This window comes from Neodiprion fabricii, chromosome 6, assembly GCF_021155785.1.
Source record: "Neodiprion fabricii isolate iyNeoFabr1 chromosome 6, iyNeoFabr1.1, whole genome shotgun sequence".
Classification (NCBI taxonomy): domain Eukaryota; kingdom Metazoa; phylum Arthropoda; class Insecta; order Hymenoptera; family Diprionidae; genus Neodiprion; species Neodiprion fabricii.
The window spans coordinates 2,519,927-2,545,285 of NC_060244.1; the positions used below are offsets into that span (position 1 = coordinate 2,519,927).

A 25,359-nucleotide genomic window follows, 5' to 3' on the forward strand; every position below is an offset into this window, starting at 1 on the left:
TGTTTGGTGAGGCGAAAAAAAAATAACTAAAATTAATAATAAAATAAAGGGACGAACGGTCGCACGCGGTGCACTCTCTGCAGGTACACCGGCTTACACGTACGTGCGTATTCATACAATATATATATGTATGTATATTATAACGGAAGATGGTGACCCTCGAGTTTAACACACAAGGTGTCACTCTCTCTCTCTCTCTCTCTCTTTCTCTCCGGATTCCCTGCAGGTTTAAAACACGGTTAGCCCGCTATCGGGCACGAAAGTAAAACGAAGGTGTGGGAGCTGGCGTAGCGCGAATGGGCGCCATGACGTTATCCAATTGGTCGATTGCCCGGTAATGGTGGGTGGGCGGGGGGCGTAGCGAGAGCGACGGAGCGATGCGCAACGGGAGTTGCGCACCGGTGGTCTTGCAACGCCGGGGCCTCGGCTGCTTTGCCTCCCCCCCCCACCCCCTTCACCACCATCGGCGTATCTCCCCGCAGCGGGGGCAGCGCTGATCGCCGTCGCGCTCCTCGTCGTAGACACCGCGCGCCCCACTGCGCCCCACTGCGCATCGTCCGGGGGGGTGCCGGGTGTCGAGGGGGAGGAAACGCGTGGGGCGGGGTGGAGGGAAGTCCGGCGCGGTAGCCGTTCGAATGCCTTAAATCTTGATCTCGCCTTTGGAATGACTAGCAGCGGGAGCTGGAGCAGCCGCGGCGCGGCCTCCGTAGCCACAGCAGCACAAGCGAGCGGCGTATCGGCAGGTGGGGGAAAGGTAGTCTGGGCGCGCTTCGAGCCTCGAAACGGAAGCCAATCTGCTCGAATCCGGCGCAGTGCGAGCAGCGGGTCACAGACAACATATATATTTGATACGTTAGGCGACCCTCCTCGCACCTTCGACGCACGATAATCCCGCGGCGCGACATCCGCGAGACAGAAGCGAGCGACGCCGCTCCTTCGCCCGTCGTACGCACCCTCCGCAACCACTGCCGATCGGTTCGCGGCGCCGACCTCATCGCGATACACGCCACGAGTAAGCTCGAACACGCCGCGCGTAACACCTGACGAAAGCTCGAGCTTTCCAGTGGACTTGCACGCGGAACAGTGATGGGATACTTTGAGGACGCTCGAACCCCGCAGCCCTGGACTCTGAAAATTTTTCTCCTCGTCGCGGGTGCACGTGTGATTTTTAATTCGTAACGTTTCAATTTTTCCTTCTTGCCTTTTTTTTCTTTCTTTCTTTCTTTTTTTTTCTTTTTTTTTTTTCTTTCGAACTTCGCTCCGCGTTTATTTGGATATTCAATTGTGTGTGCGCGTGTGGGTGCCCGCCTACACGCGGTTGTGAGTGTACTTGACCGTGAAAGAGGAGACGTGCCGGTAAGAGTTTCCTCGCGTCAATAATTTCTACGTACGACGATGTACCCCGGGTGCAGAAACGCTCGGACAGCCAGACTGCACTGACGATTTAAATCGAGACGGTACGCGTAGCCGGGGTGTCGGTGCGGTTGTTGGCGTAACGACGGTGAGGAGACCGGAAATCGGTAGGAACGTTGAGAGAGAGGACCGGGAGGCCCCGGAAGGAGAGCCTCGAGGTAACCGGCGAGTGATGATGATCGGTGGAAGCGTCGCGACGCCCACCGGCACTACGAAACCAGCAGTGACAACGAACGACAACAGCATGGTAGTGGTCGACGCTATCGGCAGCGCGGCGGCCGAGTCCGGATTCTCTTTGCCAAACGCCGCTTCGAAGCTGAACGCGAAGGCCATCGGCGCTACGAACAACAACGCCGCGGTTAAATGTTGCTCCGACGATTCCGGACCCACCCCAGCCAGCAATGGCGTCACCGTAACTCGTCCCTGGGAGCCACCCTCCCCCTCGCACCCTCCGCACACGGCGCAACAACCTCCGACGGCCCATCACCAGATCAACGTCATTCCACCCTCGGCTCTGCTCGACGGTCAGTTTGAATCAGCGTTATTGACCGTACGGTCTCTATTGGTATCCGATGCGTCGTTCTCGTCTCTGTTATTTGTACATGTATGCACGAGTACACGGACACTTTAGAGTTTGGCTCGACTTTGATACTTTTCAAGTACCAGCTACGGCGGCTACTCCCAATTTGGTTCCTGGTCCTCGTCGCGTCGGAAAAACTCCCCGCGTCCCTCGGCTCTTTATGTAAAACGCATTAATCAACTTGGCGCGAGTGTCTTGAACCGTCGAGGATGATGACTGGGTGAAAAAAAATGGTTCATTCCCACCGTGACGAGGGTTTGCGCCTCTCGCTGTTTTACACCTGTGTATTTTCATGACAAAGAAACACAGTTGCCGGATAGCTTTCCACCGCGTTTCTCTCATTCTCTTATTTATACGTATACGTCATGGGAGAGCTTTTGACGCTTCTGGACTGTTCAACGAACCCGCACCACCGACTTTCTCCCAAACAACCCCGAAGCCTGACGTCCTTCAAAAATACACTGTAAGAAACTGTATTTTTGAAGGATGTCAGGCTTATATATATATATATTAAAGTACTCGACCGAGCGCGTCTCTTCATCCACCGTTGAGATCCCTCGATCTCGACTTCGACGTGGAACCCTTGACTTCCTCCCCCGATCACCGAAATGTAAATCCGAGCTCGCGGGTTTCGACCAAGAGTCAAATTAGATTCCGAATCGCCTCGTTTTTTCCCGTCACGAAGCCCGTCGTCCTCCGATGTCAACGTGTATGATAAAGGCGACATTCCAGCGATCAGTGACGGTGTAAAGGCGATGGCGGTCGGGTCTTTTGCGATGCGCACCAACACAACGACGAGGTTTTCACTTCGCGTTAGCGCAACAAACCCGCGCCATGGCTCCGGCGTTCCTTTCGACGCCTCAAGCGCGAGATGAATTGTTCTGCCACTGGTTCGCTCCTTTTCGAGGAGCTCGTCTTTGTGTTGGCGGCGAAGGCATGTAGCGAGTCGCTGCACGTGCTTTGTATGTAACATCAGCTTATGCAGGTTGTGGTTAACAATAAAGGCTCGTAGCTTACAACAAACCGTGTGTATCTTGAACGGCTCTCCGGGCTAGGCGTGTGGTACAAGGTATACCAACGTCGGGCGGTACACGCCGTGTACGCCAACAATTATAACCGGAGAGAAGCCGGCTTTGACGGAAAGACGTTAACTCGGTAGACTTTGGATGTCAAAACTCCGAGTGATTTACGACCGTGCGTAAATTTCACCCTGTCACACACGTACCGCGTTACACCTATCCGTCCGACCTCCTCCACCATCCTCTTCCAACGACTGATCCGACCAACCGCGCGAGCGTTCGAATACCTGCGCAACACCCGACGAAACACCGCGTGAATAATTTTTGCTCGGTCAGACTTTGCACGCGAAAAGTTTACGCGGAGACAAAGTCGGTTCTTACGAAAGAATCGCACCGGCGCTCCAAATATCACTCACGAACCCAGTGTTACGTAACTCTAACGCTCGTCAGCCGCTGCGAAACCAACCAACGATTTCGTACGGTGAAATTAATCAAGTACAGGTGACGCTCGTTATCGTTCAATTGCGTGAGGCGATCAATCCTCCAAGGATTCAAGATCTGCTGATTCACGTTTTGACACCTGTGCCAGTTACTCGGCATTATTGAGGGTCATGCTGGGTTAGGTCAGGTTAGGGTTGGTCTACACACGCTTCTGGTTTATTTCCAACGAGCTGCTGGGTATCGAGGAGACTCTCGTGGTAAAGGTAAATTTTTACGACCTGGGTCTATCTCGCAGGTCGGATGTACGATTCGACTAAATGTATGGTTGAAAGGTCGGACCGACGGTGTTAAGATTGTAAATTCTCTTGGTTCATGGATGACGGTGGAAAACCATAGTTCGTCAAACTGACTTACAACTTTCTTTAACATCGAACCTAGAGCAGTGAAAGCCGGAAAGAGGACGATTGAATCTTGTACGTTTGGAAGCAGGGACAAAGACTAATTGCTTTCAATTCAACTGTGTTTTTGTGAACTTCAGCGGTAAGATTTGCAGTGATTACAAACCTCCAAATATTGTAACAAAGTCTTACAACGATTCAAATTCGTCTTTTTTCATCCGAGTGAATCTCTCGCCTTGACAAACGTACCTAAAACTCGAAACTTCATGAACCAACAATAAAATCCCGTGATCCACGGAGTAGCGTCAGCTGGAGACAAGTTGCGTGAATCTCCTCAAACAATCCGAAGCAAACGTCATCATGGTCACCATTGTCAAATGAACAAGCATAATGTTTCACATCTGCGAATCAAACTGCTACGGGATGTGATGCGGTAGAAAAATTTCGCACCTTCGGAAGGTCGGAGCGGGGCGTCTTTGTCGCGTAGGTATATAAGCCGACGGCACGCGAGAAGCGACAAGTGAAAAATTGAGAATCCCACAGTTTAATCCGAGAGTATAATTTGAACAAAAGATCACGGGCTGCTGCAATCCTGACCGAATACCCGAAGAATCGGACATTCGAGCATCCCGTTCGAGGCTCGACGAGTGTGCGTACAGGTTATAGGTAGACGTACCTACTGTACCAAAGAGACGCGTGTTCGTGGAGGCGGATGCGATACGCAGCGCACACAAAGGACCGCGGTTCAACCTGGTTCTTAATTGCGAGCTTCTCGTTTCTACGGATGCGATCGTTTATCCGTTGGCTGGGTAAACGGCGATATACCGACGAGTTCTTCCCCCACGTCCGAGGCATCTCGTACATTTCTGAGTATATCACCGAATAGTAGTAGCTGCAATAGTAAGCGTCTGATGCCCACACGGGGTAGGTGAGTATCGGTCCCGGGAACCGGTCTCGCCACCGTATAACGCCCTTCGGTACGTACACCACGACACCGCGCACGAAAGCGAGGACATTTATTTTGTTGGCGCCTTGGCCGAGGTCTCGTTCAGAGCTTTCCGACGATAGCTCACTTGTCTCATTAGCCATCCCCCAACACCTAAGAGGCATTGCCACTTCTCCGAACATCTTCTTCTCCTCCTTCGACTTCTGCTTCTTCTGCAGTCCAGGTAACAAGAAACCCGCGATTATACGTATTCGTATGGTAGGTATGTGTGTGGATAGAGACGGACGGCTAACAATATCGAAACATCCGAATCGACGCGTAATGGGAAAAGCATTTTAATTCCCCGCATCCACACGCTGTATACACGCTGCATCCAAGTATGGAAATATCTGTGACTCGTACGATGCCTAATGAGTATCGACATTCACGTTCGGTCGTTCGTTATATCGGACCGTTTTTCCATTCTATCGTCGGAGCGTAAGGAAAAATGAATCGGTCAAAATTGAAAGACGCGTTTTCGATTATGGTAACCGATGGACAGTGCCAACTTATCGTTACACGAAGAGAGGATTCTTCATGTTTCTGATCAATTCTCTATTCATTTTTACAAAGTTTCAACCGGGAACCTGCATCCGATCATCTTCAGGCTACATAGAAATTTTACAATGTTTTTACCCATCGTTATAACTAAACGAAAATCTCCAGTACCGATTCACTTCTCTCGCCTAAACGGCGGCATCGAAACGTTATCCGGGATATAATTTCAAACCCTCAATCAAGTCTGACCTTGTTGAAGGCACGAAATTCTCAGCGTTTTCTTCAACCGCTCCAGATGGGTTAACGAGGAGGGCGATAATAATAAATTAGTGACGGTGTGGTATTATCGCCGTTTAAACGAACAAAAGATAAGGCGAGATCCGAGGGCTCGATAAAGATGGGCGAAAGGTACGGGGCGGAAAAACGGACAGCCCGAGGCAGCGGTTGTAACCAGGGAACATATGTTCGTATTAAAAGAAGGAGCTCCTTTTAGCCCCGCTGCTTTCCCCCGGTCAACCACTGTCCAATAACACCTGAACGCGATGCTATCTGCACGCAGGGGTTGACAGTTGCATCTTGAGCGTACAAGTTTGCTTCAAACGTATTAATTATCGTCGTCCCCTTAAGGGAGGCGGGTGTTTCGAGGGTCCCTTGAAATTTCAACGCACGTCAAGAAGGTTGGACTTGAAAGTAGGTGCGTGAAATACGAATCGTTCCGAGTCCCAACGTTGGTGTGTAAATGTACTCGCGGAAGATCCGCGGCCCCGTTTCACGCGCGCGGAGATAGAACGAAGAAAATACAAATCCAATAATTAAGCGTGGCAGGATCGGGGATTTCTCAGGCGCGAAAACAAACGCGGGTACGAGCGGCAATCGGAGCACCGTTTGACAGCCGGCAATTACGAAGATCGAGGCGTATAAGCCGATAGCTGCAGCCGTTCAGCGGGATGAAAATCACCCGAAGTTATACGGTCTCAACTCGGAGGGTAATTAAATTTATTATACCTACACGTGTAAATAATCGCGTATAATAATATCATACGCGCCGAATGCGGAGTATAAACGTCGTCGAGGCGACGGGCTAATGTGCGGCTAATGGAACGGGCACCGTCCACTTACATTTAATCGGTGGAATTTTCTTATTGTGCGTTATATATCTCCACGTATCCTCCCGTCAAGTGCCACGCGTATCGACGCATCGCCTGTGATCACGACCGCATTGCGGAAAGATCAGACGAGCTGGAAGGCCATTTTTCCCTGCAAGGTAAAGAAGTTCAAAAAACAACGACGACGATGACGATGATGAGGATCGCGACGATGGTCCAGAGAATTCGCCAAGCTCGTGGCGTTGCATTTTTGCATCTATTCGTCTCAACGCGACGCCAACGGTAGCTCTCAAAAGAAAAAATTGTTCGTTGTGACGTTCGTAGTCTCTGTGGCAACGGAAATTCTGGCGTTTTATCGTCGATTGGGAATTGTTTCTTTCTTTCTTTCGTCAATTTCTAAACCCACTTTGAAAAAAAAAGGAAAAGGTACGACGAAAGCCCAACCGAGAGAAGAAGTTTGCGGTTGAAAATTTAATTGTCTGTTTTCGAGTTGAAACCGCCGTGTGGTTGAACGTAACGAATGTCCGTTACGCGTATATATTTGAGGGATAATGCGTGGAGAAATCGGTGCGAGAAAAAGAATTATAAAATACAGAGAGTGATCCGAGCCAGTCCGTACAACGCATCTTGTACGGATATATCGGACAGCGCGTGCAATCTGAGAATTAATAAGATAATTCTCCGTCAATATAACCAACCGGCTGCGTTACGTAAGAAGAACGATGTAATAGAACGGAAACTTGTAAAACGAAGCGCTAAACCGCTGCTGCACCATCCGTACGATGTACTGCAAAACTAATTCTATTGCACCTGAGAGAAGCTGTAAGCTGGGTTCATTGTGCGCTCAAAAATTCCCAGTCTTACTTTCCATTAAATTCCAATCGGTTCAGCCTGCTGACTCGACTGTTTGTGCCGGTATCTTTTGCGATCGAGGAAGATTAATTAATGAATGCAAAAAACAATGAATACGACACTCCGCAACTGCGCCTCTCTTATTACATACTTCCTTACAGAGGCTTAAACACGTCGCAGATTGTATGCTTCGCGTGTATTGTCCAGGTACAGGGTGTCGCTTCTAAAGCGCATTCGTCGATCTCGATTTGTCCCGGGAAAATAGCCGGAGAAATCTGGCGATTTTGCCGATTCGTAACTACACCGTTAAGTTGTAAATAAAAATTCGGACGAGGCGAAGTAGTGTTCGTGAAAAAAATTTACCTAGTTCGCCCTCTTGATTCAGTTATCATACCCACTGTGCCAAATGACAAAAAATGAATCGATTGACTCATCCGATCTTTCTCTTTATATTTCTGCACGCCGGTCATTCCTCGCTTTCAATTCCGACAGGTTTACATCCTTAACTCTGTATCTCATCCAGTCGCTCACTCTCTCTCTCTCTCTCACTTCACCATTCGGTGGTTTTTGAGCTGCTCCGAGAGCATGGGTACCCACCCAACGATTTTAGCGTAAGAACTAGAACGTGACTGCTCAAGAATCCCGTAAAGAACCGTTTAGAATCTGTCAAAACATGAGACACCCATAACTGATCGGTGAAGAATGAAAACCAGTTACATGGAATTAAACGCTTCTATTTTCCCGAATTAGGGGTGTCTCTTTTTTATTCCTCTTTATTTCTTTTCTCCTTCTCCTGCTTCAACTTTTCTTTTTCTACTCATCGTTCGATCACAGTCATGCAGTCGACGAGACCACTCGCCCAGTCAGTCCCAAGAATGACTTGTCTCTACGTACAGGGCGAGTGAAAAAAAAAAAAAAAATTCCCAACTATACAGTCCGTCCCGCGTAAATTCTTGCGACAGAGATTTGATAGATTAACAGAATTCCAGCGGTTTCGACGCTTTGCACATCGGACGCAGCTAAGAACGAACAAATTAACCAAGAAATAAATTCACACTCGGCACACCTGATGCGTGAGATTCTCTTATCGCCGACGTGGTTATACCACGTATAAGGTACGAAAAAAGGTTGTCGCTCTATCGATTACGCGTATAGGCCCTGCCACGCGATAAGCGAGAGTTTCCATAGGCATCCATCCATCCCCCGGCCGAGGTAACTCGGGGCCGTTCTTCGTCGTACGATATCTATTTTTCACGGTTAGACTCGTCAAGTATAGAATCGTGAGCGGCATAACCCTGCTCGATAATACGCGGTTATACCCAACCTCTCAATTACCTTGCCATATATACATACACATATATACATATACATACATACGTTATATATACATACACACCAGGCGGTGAACAATACATCGCGAAACTATGAGAAGACATTTTAGCACTGCCTGCACGACTGACTGTAACCGCGCTTATGCTGGGAGAAGAGACAATGAGAGAAAAAAAAAGAAAGAAGGAAAAAAAAGATATATTCATCTATCGGTGTTTCACTGTAAAGGACATAAATCCACGGCGAAGGTCTTATTTTATAAAACGCGACGGAATGAAACGCCATATCAAAATCACGAAGCGTGTCTTCCACCCGCATACTTCAACTTTAGATATACATTTTAAAATCAAACTCTTTGTTTGAAAAAACGCTCTCAACTTTTACCCGATGATTGTCTACCTGTATTACATGTAACCGCGTTAAAAAAAGAACGTGAAATTTCAATGTTTCAGGAGTTGGAATTGGCTGCGCCGGTTCGGTCGCACCGAATCCTTTCGGAAACAGCAGCGGAGCCAATGCAGGGGGTGTAACATCCCGTCAAAGACTTTTGGAGCTGTCTCACGGTTTGGGCGCCCTCCGTCACTACAACGATTTGGCAAATCACGTACTTTCCCTCAATCAACAAGGTGCAGTTGTAACGAAGCTATTGGGTAAGTCTTCCTCGCATACGATTTTCGTGCACAAGAAAATAAGTATGGAAAGAAAAAACAATATCCGGATAAAGGAACCGTGTGTCAAATACACGCTTTACCGCATAACGCGTCCCACCTCCGGAATTCAAACGGCCACTGTAACGAATTTCGCGTACGGTATGTTCTGAAAAAATGATCAAACTTACGCAAAGGTGGCATAAAGTTGTCGACCGAATTTCGTAAAGATTCGTTGGTGATCGCGAGGTTTATCAAGCTATCGATATTTCGCATGGGCGCCATTTTGACCACCGCACGCGTGTTAAATTTGATAACCTATCTCTAATTATCCGAGTCGAGTTTATATCAACGAATATCTAATATCCGATGTTATTTCAAACCATAAATCAATAAAGCAGACCATAATAACAGACGACTCTCAACAACGGATTCCTCTTAAAATCTCCAAAGGCACAACTTACACGTTAACATTGTTCCGAATATTTTTAGTCGCCGAAGATGTCCGCTATTGGGAAGTTTCGCTGTACATACAACCATGCCTACCTACCTACCTACCTAAACACATCCATACAATTATTCGCTTCGTAAGTAATCGAACGTGTTAAACACGCGCCAATCGCGCGTTCCAGCCGTGATAATTTATGTTTCGAGATAAAGAGGAATCGATTACAGGTATATATAAGTAGGTATACGCTAGAAACACACACGATGCGACAGAGGAAAGTTGAGGAATGAGCCGTGAGACTGGCACTCGACGCGTGCTGCTGCTGCTGCATAGTCCAACTCGCTCTACGCTCGACGACTAACGTACGAGTCATATCTACACCTATGTCTGCATATGTATATATATACACACACGTGTGTGTGTGAAACGCAGCATCGCCTATCCAAATTGGCTATCGGGATCATCGCGGTATACCTACGGGTATAACGCTAGCGTAATATCGCTAAACTAACGCGGCTTGACGGTTATTATGTGCGAATTTAATATATGGCAGGTAAATGAGTCGGCGGTTCGGGGGTAGGGTGAGGAGGAGGTTCTTCCTCCCGTTTAGATTTACCGCTCCCTCAGATCGGACACGAGTTTTACTGATAGCTTTATAATAAACCCCGAGCTCCCGTGTACGTGTGTACAGTATACCCACCGCTATGCATACCGTCAGGCTCATCGCGTGTCCGCTAATATCGTAACGCCGTATGTACGTATATGCCGCACACGCACACACGCGCCGACGTATCCGCAGGTTCGAGCTGCACCTGATTACCCCGCAACTTTGGCGAACACGGCGGAAAAAAAAAAAACAAAAAAAAAAGAAACACAAATTACACGAATTGAGATGATTGAGGGCTGCGCGTGGTATTCAAACTGCCCCCGGTTTTCGCCAAGTTTCTATATAATTCTTTTCAACTCTTCGGATCCCCTTGCATACGTACAAGTTCGTTTGAACTTTCGTCCATGTACGACGGTCGTTTGTCGTACGTTTTTTTAAATTCCCACATCAACGAATTTAAACTCTTATCCGCGACTGCATCCAGGATGACTGCAGGACTGTCGTGTTATCGTACACGGGTACGTACGCGCGCGCATCGTTGCTAGAGTAAATGTTACAAAGAATAGAAATTCATTTGGTATTATACATACCTGCGCCTCACGACCGTGTATAGATGACGTGGTGAATATGAACACAGGTGTTCTGCACAAATCAATATACCCATCCAGTATACAAGAGAAGCGAAGAGAGGCTGACTTACATAGAGCTAAGTGTGTCTGTCAAACGATGCCTTCTAGCTCTTCTTTGTACAACCAGGGCTCTAATACAACATAGTACAAGTCCCCGGCGTACGTACACCCCGTGCGTGTGACTGTGCAATCATTATTACAGACACTGTTAATCCCAAGAAGCAGCTATTAACCTCCGGCACGATCGTAATTCCCTTCAACCTATATGCGGGTACGTCTCTGTGCGGCGTATACAATTGCCCGCAATTTCTTGTGCGATAAAGGAATACAGGGAACGACTAAGGATTGAACAGATTTCACAAGATTGTTAAATCGATGCGTTCTCGACTTGGCGAGGAGATTTATCAAAGATACTATCCGGGCGCCGTGTAGGCGTGTGCGATGTATCGTATCGTGCGTATAAAATGAAGGAAAACTTTACTTTGGCACAAAGTTGCGCACGGGACGATGCATACCGTGCAATATCGCACATTGTACGTAGTGGTACAACGATAAAGCGTGTGTCTTCGAGAGACGGGTTAAGTAAAATACATAAGTCCGAAACGATCCCGGGTAGTTCGAAGCATGCAGAGCAATTCCTCGGTTCTCGTTCCTCGTTAACTTTACGAGGCAGCATCGTAAAAATATACCGTTCAGTCTCTGTTCGGCCATCTCCGCAGCTCCCGCGGTAATGTCTTCATTCGAAAAAAGGGACGAATAAAAAGTAGGAGGAAGATAAAAAGGAATAACGAAAAAAAAACAAAGGATGAAAATGAAAAATGAAAAATGAGATACAAACGCGAAGGTAAACGAAGAGCATAACAATCAAACAAAAATTAACTCAACATCTCTCGGCAACTCCGCGCTCTCAAAGATGCGATGTAATGGCGAATGTAGTAATGTTCGGTAATCGCGGCATGCGGACCAATTACCTACACCCTTCGGCCCGCAATTAAACCTGAGCATTGCTGCTCCGGTACTTGAAAACCTAAAAAGCGACTTTCTTCGCCTCGCGTTATACGCGGCTGGCGCAGTTAAAAGACTCCCATCGTTTATTCCCGTAACGGCAAATTTCATAAGAAGAAATTAACCCTACCCGCACACCCTGGGAGATGCGGAAAAAAAAACGGACGAAGGTAAACGCGCGCTGAACTGCGGACATTGCGAACTCCGAAGCTTTCGATCCAAGGCACCAAGCGTACGTAACCTGCGCATTACGAACGAGTTCCCATATTTTGTACGGGCAATTAGTTGCACTGGTATACAAGTCAGAGGTCAAGCGAGGCCCGGCCACTTCAGAGGCTCTTTAAGCGTCACGGTTATTGCCGGAGTAATACATAAATCGTCCGCGGACGATGCAAACAACGTGCTGAGTTTACAACACGCCGAGGTGAGAGGAGAACCGATTCAGTCGAGTGAGTGCCCGCCTCTATCGCGGTCACAGTTCCTCTCTCATCCTCTTTCTGCAAGAAAAAGGAACGAGACAATTGTAGGCTCGGAAGAAGTTGAGAACGGGCTGCACTGTGATAGCACGCACGGATGGATGGGTGTTGAAAAAAGAGAGAAAGAAAGAGAGAGAGAGAGAGAGCGCCTTCCGAGTTATCGGCATCGACTCGAGAATTGGCATTGGAGAGATTTCGGAAGCACAGGTCACCAGTTTCTACTCTATCCATTCGTTGTTGCGAGGAAAGGAGACAAGGGCACGAAATTTTTCAGAAATTGCAGAAAACCGGTAAACACGATCGAAACGAAAGTTTGCGCTTTTTCATTTTCGTTCGTCGTGCAACGTGTAACTTGCAACGAGTTCTGCTTCGCGTTCGAACACGCTGCGCAGGTACAACACGTGGATGTATGTGTAACAAGGGGGTAAAGCGATGCTTGGAATATCTCGATTTACCCACCAGTTACCGTGGCTTTTACCTTTTTACTGCCGCTCCGCGTTTTACGGTTGCCATGGGGATAGTTATACCCGTGCTCAGCCAATAGACTCGCACTAAAGATAACCATACAAGGTTGCCACGTAGGTGCAAACGAACGAAAGAACGAAAGAGCGAAAGAGCTCTCCTTCTCAAACACTCACGGCAAATCTTCTAGCCGCGCGAATATTCTATAAAATCAAAAAGTAAATAATAAAAACTCACCAACGCTGTTGCGGTAGCCAACGTAGAACGCGTCCGTCGAGAAATCTGCAACAAAAAATTAGACAAATCAAATTTCTATTTCTATAAGGCATAACTAGACAGGTTTGCCGCTTTGTCGAACAACCCGGACAACGTTTAACTAATGATCTTACGAAATTCATCTTTTTTTTTTTTATTCCTTCCATCCTGAAAGTGAGCGAAAGAGAGAGAGAGAGAGATGGAGGGAGAAAGAAAAATAATTTTATAAAGATATATATGCGCAGATGCATGCAGCTAATTTACACACGTGTGTCTGTATATATTTCACATAACCGCTGTAGTTTACATATATATGTATATGTATTTTTTAGTTATAATCTCAAGTGTTAGACACCGCTGCAGTTGCCGGATCAATTGTATAATCGGATTGGACGTATTAATTTAGCATACGTGTATATAGGTATATATATATATATATATATATTGACGCGTATGGATATACGTGGCACACCCACTACATTATACCTATAAAAGTCTGTCAGTCAGTAATTCCTACACGGGTTATATACCCGCGTATAATATTTAGTTGCACACACCGCGTTCGGAATGATGATAAAATTAGTTCCTCGTATATAATCGAATACAAACTTGTTTCGTGACGGGAAACGCCGTAAAGACGCGTACGCAACGATTTCACCGATAGTTACACTCGTGTGTATGCATACCTATGCAACACGCGAGCGGGCTGAGGAACCCCCCTTCCCGCCCACCGGACGCCTTTCCCCGCTCGCGTTCAAAAAGTAATGAGAGAGAGAGAGAGAGGATTTTACGAACACTCTCAAATTTACTCGCGCGCATAAACTCGTTGTTATTTACGAGCTCCTTGCAGTTAAAGCTTTAACCGGCTAACTCGCTTATAATATACTTGCTCAGGAAGTAAATCCCCCTCGCCCCTCCGCCTTGCATACCGAACACAACGCGCGCGTTACATCGCGGGACCGAAAGACGATAATTTTTATTCTACCAAAGCAACAAAATAGCGATAACTACTCGACTAGATTACGGTGAAAATTTTAAAATCAATCGTCGACGGGTGTAAATACGTTTTGGGGTATTTTACACGAACGTTGGAATAGGAGTAGAGGCAATGCTCTTTTTCGTCCAGCTGCAACGCGTGCTTTAATTAATATTGTCATTCAGCATTTTACAGGTAGAATAACGTCGATAAACACATAGCGTGAAAAGGGATTACACTATTTTGTGACAAACGTAGCAAGAAACGACAAACGTGTACAACAGGTGAGATAAAGGATCTTTTGAGAAAGCACAAAGCTCCCGTACAATGGTACATGTGCCGATGTGACTGTCTCTGAGCGTTTGAGGCGAGCATCTCTCTCTACTTCTCTCTATCTCGCTCTATCTTTCTCCATCTTCAAACAGACAACTATCGCATAGATAAGGGTATTGCAGACAACAATGGCGAACAATGGTGGTGGAAACGAGTAATTTGTACCTCTGCAACCAGAGAATAAGAAAAGAAAAGTAACGCAAGCTCGGTGCACGGGGATCAGAAATAATATTCCAGTAGATGTTTTTACCCCCGAGAGACTCGTTCTTTTCTTCGTCTCCGTTCTATACTTCAGCCTCTTCTATCCCCGTCTCTCTGTTTTCCCATTTACCCATTTTCTCGTCAATATACCACGCCTTACATCCCGCAGCTACCCGCGGACCATCGCTTTTATAATACGAGCTGTTTCTTTCACCCACCGAGAGGCATAAATTCCAAAGTCACGGGGTACGCGCTGCGTGAAGAAGTGGAAGAAGAAGCACCGAGCAAAGCGCGATGTGACACATCCGTTGAGCGAACGCCCCATCTCTCGACCAATAACAAGGCGATTCCTGGTTACCATATGAAAGCGCACAGTAGACAAGGCTTCCCTCTCGTAGGCACGAACCTAGCTCGTATTGCCGATGTCCATTATGTGAAAAGTACAGGTAAAACCGTGGCAGAAGACGAGACACTGGGTAGACATCGCCCCCTTCTCGCGGCCTTTTCCTTACTCTTATTCTTCTTCTTCTTTTCATCTTGTTTCAAGTTTCAATTACAATTATTATAATTATACCTGGCTGCATATTACACGCTTGCTACGCCAAACTTCACCTTTTCATTTATGTTTTCTTCTCGCTATTCTTCTTCTTAGACTTATCTTTTCTCCTTATAATTCTCGCGCGTTAACCGAGATGCAAATATCCGTTGACCCTCAAACGCGGCTAGTCGGCCATATTAGCATCGGAGAGCTGAGAATGAAAAACCTGGTGAAACCGCGTTTTTAACCACAGCACGCGTGTTGCTGTCGATTTGTTTTATTTTATTCACTTTGTTTATTGTCCGCGAGGGAGTGTACAAAGTCGCGTTGTTACAGGATTTTTACGAAAGAAACAACGCTGCGCAAGGTTACACGGAAGTTATTCGGACGTGCGTGTGATCGCCATCCATACAGTTCCGGATCACGTCTCTATCTTCTCCGCATCCGTAAAACTCAACATCTATCCGCGTCTGTCCGCCCGCACTTTAAGCTTGTAGCTTCGGAACTACCGAACCAATTTCGATTGAACTTTTTTCTACGGACAGCTGCAACGTCAGACTATATTTAAAGCTATATTTCGTTGCAACGAGATCAACAGTTTCCGAGTTGTAACGATATTCGTAAGCCGAGTCGAAGGCCGACTAAACTCTTACGGATATGAGAAGAAAGTTGTGTTCGAGATTTTCCGATGTCTCGATAAGCTCTGGAAAAAAGTCCGCGAGAGAAAACGCCTGTGTGTAATAGTTTTGCGACAAAAAGCATTTGAAAATATAAGCGGTCGGAGCTCCAACGGGCACATATGTAAGACAGAGACATCCGGCTTGCGTATCTGCTAATTATACTTTCAATTAGCAGGAGAAAAGAACGGAAGATAATAAACTGACTCTGAAGCGTCGATCGATTATATCGTCAGTGACATGTCACATTGTCCGAATGGTAAAATTGTGTAAAGTGAATAATTACACGGTCAAAATTGATGAAAAATCGTAAGATCGATAGTGGCTTTCAAAGTTGCGATATAATTTGTCAACCGTATTCGGCAGTGACGAGTTCTGGGTTCGAAACGTATGTGACAAAAATTTGTACAACCGATGATTCGGACGTTATGCGAAATTCCCAAGTAGGCGTCTTTCGTAAAGAATATAACGACGAATCTCCGATTGATAAAATGGTAGGAAAATATGAGGGTTGCGGCCTTTCACGTATAGTTATCGGAGTACAGCACCTATGGCTCGTGATTATAGGTACAGTTGGGCAAAGTTTACGTTCAGAGTAAATCGGAGGTATAGAGAGTGAGTATTCGTGGTACCAACATATATATACATACAATATATACAAGTATAGACAGGAGTTTTCTTAACCCGCGGATGTGTTCATATACCTACGCGTATGTATACGTTGAGATTATGTAGGGTATATTACGATACTTTAGCACCAAGGTAACTCTTTACGACTCTCCTTAGTGCCGGCGTTGCAGAAACAAGCCGCTCCTGGGTAACGACTTTCGGCCCTGCCCGCAAGCCTAACAAGCAGTTGATAGATCCCCGCATCGCCTGCCTGCCGTGCAATTGCGCCTGCCAGTAAGACTCATTGCGGGAGTAAACGAGAGGGCGAAGGAAAGAAGGAAAGAAGGAAGGAAGGAAGGAATACGAGGAGTAAGTGGATAGGTACGGACGGATGAAACCAAGGCAACAACCGTGCACGATATCCGACAGATGACCTTAAAACGGCTTATTTCGTGTATAATTGCTTTGGTAATCCGTGCAAATTGGCCCCGGGTTTCGCAACGAACTCCGTTCCGATTCTTTGCGCCAACTGTAATCGAGTTTACGGGAAAGAATGTACCTAACAGCACGGGCATTATACCTACCACCTACTACCTACCTACCCACGCCGAGTCTGAATACGAGCTTACCGACTTACATGCACAGGTACTCGAGCAGGCAGGCTAGGCGGGGTTCGAGCTGGTTTGATCACCACCTCGGCCGAAGAACGAGAACCCTGGTTGCAGAGTTTGCATGTGACGCGGAGTAATCGATGTGAACGCGCCCTCGGAGAAACCGTAGAAAAATCTCCCTCTTCTCTCGGTGCGCGTATCGCGTAAGCGCGGATGTAATTTACCTTCGGTTTAGCAGGATCGTAAATTTATTCAGGCCTTTATCGCCACGCGTTCTCTCGTCAACTCCCGACGAATCGGCTCGCGGAACAGGCATGCGGGACTTTTTTTTTATTGCTCAATTCATCACTGATATTCGTCCGAATCGTTAAGTCGAAAAATGAGGATGGTTTGGAATAGCGATTAAAAATCACCGTCAAGGTGTACCTTGTCCGACGTATTTTTTAACTTTTAGCGAAAAACGGAGGAAATTAAAACTCTGGATGTTTGCGATGTAAACGGAACAGCTGACAAGGCGAGTGTCCGAAAGACGAGAGTGTTACTTTTCATTTTGTATATTCTTATTCGGGTCTTTTATACTCGAACCGGAAAGAAGCGTTTACCGGAACGTCGTTAGGCTAAACTGCTATTTGTGGTATACGTGAACGAACGAACGAACGAACGAACAAACGGTCCGCGGAGATCGTTCGGAGGGATAGCGGTGAATTAATTTGTACAGTTTTTCCACGGGGTGAATATGGATCGAGTTGCGGGGACGAGCAGCGTTACTTCCGGTTCCAAAAAAAAAAAAAAAAATTGTTGCCCGACCCCGAAGCTACGCCTTACGATAAACGCGTACATGCCGAGAAAAATTTTGACTACAAGTAAATTCTTTATAAACGGTCGAACCGACCGACGTTTTCGATAACGAAAAACTTGCGCCAAGGTGTTGCGAGTTCTCGTACAATATAAATAATTGTTACAACGATTAGCTTACCGTCGGCAGCTTTTTACCAATTCCAACTTACCGCGTCTGTGGAAAAGCGCTGCCCCGGCAGAGCTTGCTACTTGTTGTACATTCGCGTATATAATTCCGCAGCTGCAACGAATCTCGAGTCGTAAGGATACACGCGGTAGTTTAACGCGTGCAGTACAACCTTCCGCGGAATAATACCGCGCGCGTGTGTGTGAGTAGACACAGACGTAAATGATATGCAGAGGCGCAGCCAGAGCCGAGCAATTATTGGTTGTTATAGGATTATTATTAAGAATGAAAAATAATAAGAACGTTTTGGCCGCGGCGCAAAGGGTCCCGGATCGCGTGTTCTCCCACGGGTGAACCCGCGTGCGTGAGTAAACGGCGCTCGACTCCTCCGGGGTCTGTGGATATCTCTCTTTCTGTTCCGAGCTGGATAATGCACATATATAGGTGCGTGTCTCGCGGGTTGCCGATGGTTGCTCGGTTAATGGGCGAGGTTAGGTTAACCCGGCTATGTCCAAATGCCCGAAGGAAATTCCTCCTCGCGGCTCGACACGTCGCCTCTCTTTGTTTGCCCTTATTATTCGACTCCGTACGCGCGTATATCGCGTACACCTTTCAATCTTTCGGGAATACCTTCTTCCTCTGCAACCCATTTACGTTATTATTATCCGCCAATGAAGAAATTACATCCGCACGACTCCGATCCGGGCTGATCACCCTTCGGGGGTTCTTCTTTGCGCGTATACGTATCCTTCGATCCATCTTCGGAATCAGACCGAGCGGTGTTAAAGGGACTTTTTCATTCCTTTAACGGTGCGCGGTCTGTGAGCAAAAACGCGTTATCGTGGATAGGAACAATTGCGGACTGATGATACGGCGACAGATGGCCAGAGAGCTCTGGAGAAATTCAAGGTTCCATGGTATTGTAAGACGTGCGCGTGTGTAAATTATAGATGCCTGTGTATCGACGGAGCTTAGGTGTATATACACCGTTTGAAATGCAGTATAACGTATTATACCCGGCAAACTGTATAATTGAATAAGACACAATCAGACACCGCGATTATATATGCCTATATATGTAATTCAATTTTCACAGGCTATTGACTCTGTTTCACAACACGGCCGTTATAGCGGGTGAACGGATCCGTATACACGCAATTATAGGTGACTGCCTATAAAAGTCACGAAGCGCTCCGACTAGCGCGACGGGCGAGTAATTAATTTACCGCCTGGCTACAAAGCAAACGTATGACATGACCGTATAAATGCGAATTCCGTCTGCGATTCTGGACGAATTCGCGGGTGCGATAACCGGACGAGTTGTCTGGTGTTCGTATCTTTCCCGCGCCTCTTGCACGCGTATCGTACCCAACTTGGACACCGTGCACGCTTTTACGTCTTATCAATCGCCTCGTAACGTGAAAAATGGAGAATTTCAACAGACCGAGTGTAGAAATCGACGCAACGGACGTATGAAAATAGGCACGTAGGTGACTCTACCTCGAAGAAATACCAACCTTGTGAATAAATTATCGAACAATGATACTTTGTGCCTACGATCGAGAATGAAAGCGGGAGACTCAAACTTTTGTATTGTAGCCTTTTTTCTGGTTTATATTACACGGATAAAGCGAATAAAAATTTCTTCGAAATGTTTAGAAAATTGTCAATGCAACGCTGTGCGAGACAACGTTATTACGAGTCACTGAGAAGGAGCGGTTAGAAGGCGTTACGAGAAGTAGAAAAAGTCCACGTCGATCCGACGCGAATCAATAACCCTAATTATTATTCGCACGTTTCGGTACCGACAAATAAAAACGAATAAAAAATAAAAAATAAAAACAAACAAGCGACCAACAAATGTCATCGTATAAGACTTCCGCGAAATTATCGCACGTCAGCAGACGTCAGTTTTGTAGAAAATTGGGAGGAAGTGCTGGCTTTTTCACCGACGCCTTACCGGATCTAATTCCTGAGAAACACGACTCATCGTCACCTCGACGGGGCGGAGTCTCAAAGATTTCCTAACTCGTTGAGACTATTGATCGTATGTATCGTCGTACATCGACTTCCAATCTGAAAATGTGTAATTCCGTATGTTGCAGGAACCCTGAGACCCCCGGGTCTGATCGGCGGTAGTAAACCGAAAGTTGCGACGCCTGCGGTCGTGGCTAAAATCGAACAGTACAAAAGAGAAAACCCTACGATCTTCGCGTGGGAAATACGCGAACGACTGATATCCGAAGGTAAGATAAAACGGAGCCGAAATATAGAAATGGACGAGGTGGTCCCGGAAGGTGAGCGTGGAAACGGGTTGTGTTAAAATTAGTATTTTCCGGGCCGTTTGCGCAGGAGTTTGCAGCAACGCGACGGCGCCATCGGTCAGCAGCATAAACCGCATCCTGAGAAACCGAGCGGCGGAACGAGCGGCGGCGGAATTCGCGCGGGCCGCCGGCTACGGTCTCTACGCTGCGGGGCCTCACCACTACTTCAACTCGCCCCACCACCACCCTCACCACATACCGGGATGGGGTGGGGCCCACCCCTGGGTCCTGCCAACCATCCCAACCGGAGGCTCGGTCCTTCTTCCTCCAGCGCCGAGTCCAGGCGGTGGATCCAGCGGAAGTCCCGACCACGCGCTTCACGGATCGGACCCGATGACTCGCGGATACTTGGGTACCGAAACTTTGTCACGATACGTTGATACGTTAATACGTGCTTAAGGTGCTTAAGGTACAAGCGTACCAGTTATCGACCTTTTTCGTCGGGTCTCTTCGATCCTTGGTTCGAAAATCACCCGAGAGCAAATTTGTAGCGATTGGTTTTAGTCGTGGTGAAATTTATGATTTTGGAAAGTAAGGGGGTCCGAACACGACTCGATAACTGGTACGCTTGACTCGAGATCTTCAAGGTCGGTGGTGCAGGCCGGGACATGGAAACTTGGAGATTTTCGTGCCAAGGTACCTACTTGAAAGGCACGTTGCGTGCGTGAGAGAGGAAATGCCCGAGAAATGCCCCGCACTGAGTGAGAAAAATAAGAATAAGAAGGAGAAGCATAAAAAGACATGTGCCTTCTACCCCTGTTCGGATCTCCCCGTCAGTTATCAGTATTATACCGTGGCAGTTTATTGTACGGTATCGAGTTTCGGTTACAGGCTTCTCGTATCCCTCTTCTTACTCTTGTTCTTCTTCTTCGACTAGAAATTTGATAGAATTTCCGTGAGCCACTGACCGAGTCAGTCACACGCGCCGCCCGCAGTCATCGATGCATCCGCGGCTCACGTGTGTTGGCACGTTTACGCTCGGCGAGAGAAGAGTTGCTTTTAAAATGGTATCAGAAGCGAAACCGGTTTATCGACCGAATTGGTGGTATTATTCAATCAATAATAATGAGGTATTGCTGGATATCGCGAGTCCGGCGTGAGGAAGAATTAAATTCGCGGCTTTCGATCGAGGAAAGGTTTTAGTCTCAAGGGGACCACCCAGTTGGAGAGAGAGAGAGAGAGAAAACAACAAACGAAACACCAAAAGCCCTCCTGAATTGTGAACCAGATAAATTGAATGGCTTGTAAAACATTCCTTTGAACACTTTCAGCTTTCGAACAAACAAGCAGCAACGCTGACCAATTCCTTTAACATTATACTTGAAACTGATTCGATTGATCCGATTATTGAACCATTGCATATTTCCCAGGAAAGTTTATAAAATATTCACATAAGTATCGTATCCGGCGCACGATCAAGCTTACAAAACCCTGACGCGGCGTATAATTAAAGCTGCCCGAAGCCTGGCAAGAATCAAACTTCTCGCGTAACAAGAACGATTGAAATTAATGTGTCAGATGCTGACGGAGACGATGGAAGCTTGGACGGATCGGAGCAGCCAAAGTTCAGACGGAATCGTACAACCTTCAGTCCCGAGCAGCTCGAGGAACTGGAAAAGGAGTTCGAGCGTTCGCACTACCCTTGCGTATCGACGCGCGAACGCCTCGCGTCGAAGACGTCCCTCAGCGAAGCCCGCGTTCAGGTAAGCATCCGTACCAAATTACTACCCACCGTCCACCCGATAATCAATATCAATAATTGTGCCAAAGAGCGTCGATTATTAAGATGTCAAAGGGTGCTCAGACGCCGGTCCTCGTCGCGGTAGGTCGGAATTTTAACCTCGAGAGGACGAAGCAAAGGCTGATCCTCCGACATTGATTACAGTAATCGAAAACGATAAACGGACCCGTTATTTGCCATCCGACTTTCGATTTGACGCTATATTTCTTCCGGCGACTTGTTTTTAGATTCTTACCCGAGCAGTGGACTCGTCGGGAGACTAACTACCCTTTGACTGTACTTGACTCGAGTTTGCATACGGTCAATTGACGATAAAAACTTGGCAATAAGTTGGCGAACAGTGATTCGTTTTCGATAACTGAGATGGTGGCGGGAAATTAGCGACAAGTTCAAGTTAGGAGTACGTTAGATCCAACGAGATCCTTTACACTGTCAAGTTACAATGCAAAATGAAAACGATAAGACTTCGGACAACCGGGTTCATCGGTCATTCGACCGAATATTCCTGTCGGCAATAAATTGTTGAATAACCGATACACGGTACGCTACCCGGGCGAATTTTGTCGGAATCGAAAACATACCGTGGATGCCTTTTTTGTATAGAAAAATGTGAGCAAGATAATATTTGGCTAAATGCGACAGAGTTGACTAAAATTCCATCTCGGATAGTTCACAGATTAACCCATCAACCCCGTGCAACGCGGTGTACGAATATATAGATATGTGGAAAAGAAAAAGTACCCCGAAATATATACATACGTATAGATGCAGAGTGATTGTCTAAGGGCCGAATGGTCCGTCGTCTGCTAGAATGTAAACGCGCATGCGCTAAAATTCAAGCGCAGTTGTTTGTCAGGTTGACCAACCGTCGTAAATTCATACGCACGTCTCGCCGCGAAGTCTTTAACCTCAAAAATGCTAAGTTCACCACGGTTGGTAACTCTGGCAAACAACCGATCTCGAATTCGATCGCAGGCGGGTTAAATCGCCCCAGACGAGGGGTAAGATACCGCCGTCGGACAATCACTCCGTACGGAAGGTGAAAGAAAAAAAAAAAAAAAAAAAAAAACAACCAAAAATCCCAACCACCGTAGCTCGAAGTCGGCTGAATATTATTCTAACGACCCTTGTGACTCTTAGGTTTGGTTTTCCAACAGACGAGCAAAATGGCGGCGTCACCAGCGCATGAACCTTCTAAAGCGTTCGCCGCCGCACCCGGCGGTATCGGGAAGTGGTTTAGACACGACCCGTACAGGGGCATCGTTAACTGGTATAACCACAGGAACCCCTGCCGGGGGGATGGGTGGCGAACATAGTGCATTCCGCGCGGTTCACGGTACCGCCGTACCGTCCCAGAGATTCGCCGAATCCGGTGGTAGCGGCGGCGTCGCGGCCCAGCCGGAAAGAAAGCCGAGCGCGTTTCGCATGATCAGTCAGCTCGTGGGGGACTCGTCGCCACCCTCGGCTAATCAAACGACGACACCCGCGAGCATATTCGCCGGCGGCACGGACGCCTCGAGCATATCCCGACACTACAACGCCCCCAGGAGCCCGACGCCCCAGCGTCGGAGCCTCGACAACGACGTCGTCGACTCCGACGAGGAGATCGACGTGCAGGATTCCGACCAGGACCCACCTTCGCCGATCGCCTGGCGGGAACCCTGGCCGGACCAGCAACCCCTCGAGCTCACCAAACACGATCGCTGAAACGATCCTAAATCCGATATAAATACGAGTACATGCGTACGTGCGTGCATGCACGATCCGTCTCATCCCCCGTTCCATCTATTTTATTATTATTATTATTATTATTACTATTATTATTGTTATTATTATTATTATTATTGTTGATACTGTACGGAGTAAATATGATTTCCATTTATTAATAATTTTCGTACGTAATTTCATCGTCACTCTTACCGTCATTAACGATATTATTGTGCTTACTATTATTATTGTTGTTGTTGTCTTTATTATTACTATTATTATTATTATTATTATTATTCGTAATATTATCGTCAATCATTCGTACGATCACTTGTGAATAATGGTATACCTACTGTCATAGGTACCTTAACATAACCTAGGATTATACATGCTCCGGAAGTGCGGGCTGTGTAGATAAATATTTAATTATACGATTATCGTACTATATATATATATATATATATATATATACACACACACACACACATATATATATATATATATGTATGTAACTATTAAAAAGTAATGTGATTGTAATAATTCGGATTGTTAATTATTATAAGATCTGTTTATATTCTAAGGTGAACTATATACGTACGTACATAAATACGACATACGCAGATATATACGTAGATAAATGCAATATAAGTATACACGTATAATTCCGGTGTTTATATTATTGCACGCGATCGTTGATCAGTTCGTGTATAATTATGGAATTGTCAAAATAGCATAGGTATGTGAAATATACGTAATTGTATACCATACCGCGCAATGTTGGCGAGACACTGGGATGAGTAAAGAGAGAAGAGTGTGTGGAAAAAATGATAATATTCTTTCTCGAATAAAGTATTTATTTGTTACGACGAACGTAGCTACTCAAACATATTATGCGACGGACGAAAGTTTATCAGAGAGCTAGTCCTGGCGGTGTTTAATATTTTGCCCCCGGAGGCAACGAACTTGCCTATGTCATGTGAAAAATTAGAATGAAACAACGAATGGATAAATAATTAAATGAATAAAACAGAATTAACTGGAATGATAAATAAATTTTTCGACAGAAAAACAAAATAATAATAATAATGATAATTGAAGCTGAAAACTGCATTCGTTGAAAAACTATGGAGTCTGAATTCAACTCGTCCGTATTTATATCTATTCGAAGTGTCTTTATCCTGTCCCAAAATAAACAAATAGAAGAAAATGTGCAAGTTGAATCATTTATACTAATCAAAGTTTCTATACATCGAAGAAATCTTATTTTTCCTTTGGATTTTATTAAATTTGTCTTGGGCGCAAGCTCGTTTTCTACGTCTCAGTCACGATCGCCTCTGTTTGGAAGAGAAGTTTGTCAAGTGTTATCAGAAGACTTACAACGAAGAACCGAGCTGAACGATTCTCGTCACAAAACGCAAATTCTCCTGCTGCATGCTCCGTTAAAAAAGAAAAAGAAAGGTTTCTGTTTTACGCAGTTTCAACCGCGTTATTACGCAACATTTTGAACAGCATTAAAACGGAAAGAATG

At 46.3% G+C, this 25,359-nt stretch overlaps 1 protein-coding gene across 2 annotated transcripts; it reads left to right on the forward strand.

The window, feature by feature from the left end:
- The first annotated feature begins 717 nt into the window (after positions 1-717).
- On the forward strand, positions 718-25,028 carry LOC124185266 (paired box protein 6 homolog). Of its 2 annotated transcripts, none has more exons than XM_046575846.1 (6): positions 718-1,937; positions 9,074-9,271; positions 20,165-20,305; positions 20,412-20,735; positions 21,902-22,086; positions 23,265-25,028. In XM_046575846.1, the coding sequence occupies exons 1-6, from the start codon at positions 1,586-1,588 to the stop codon at positions 23,829-23,831; spliced, it is 1,767 nt and encodes a 588-aa protein (XP_046431802.1). In that variant the 5' UTR covers positions 718-1,585; the 3' UTR covers positions 23,832-25,028. The 2 variants fall into 2 exon arrangements, with proteins under 2 accessions (XP_046431802.1, XP_046431803.1); XM_046575847.1 differs by having other exon boundaries at positions 23,282-23,575.
- The last annotated feature ends 331 nt before the right edge of the window (positions 25,029-25,359 follow it).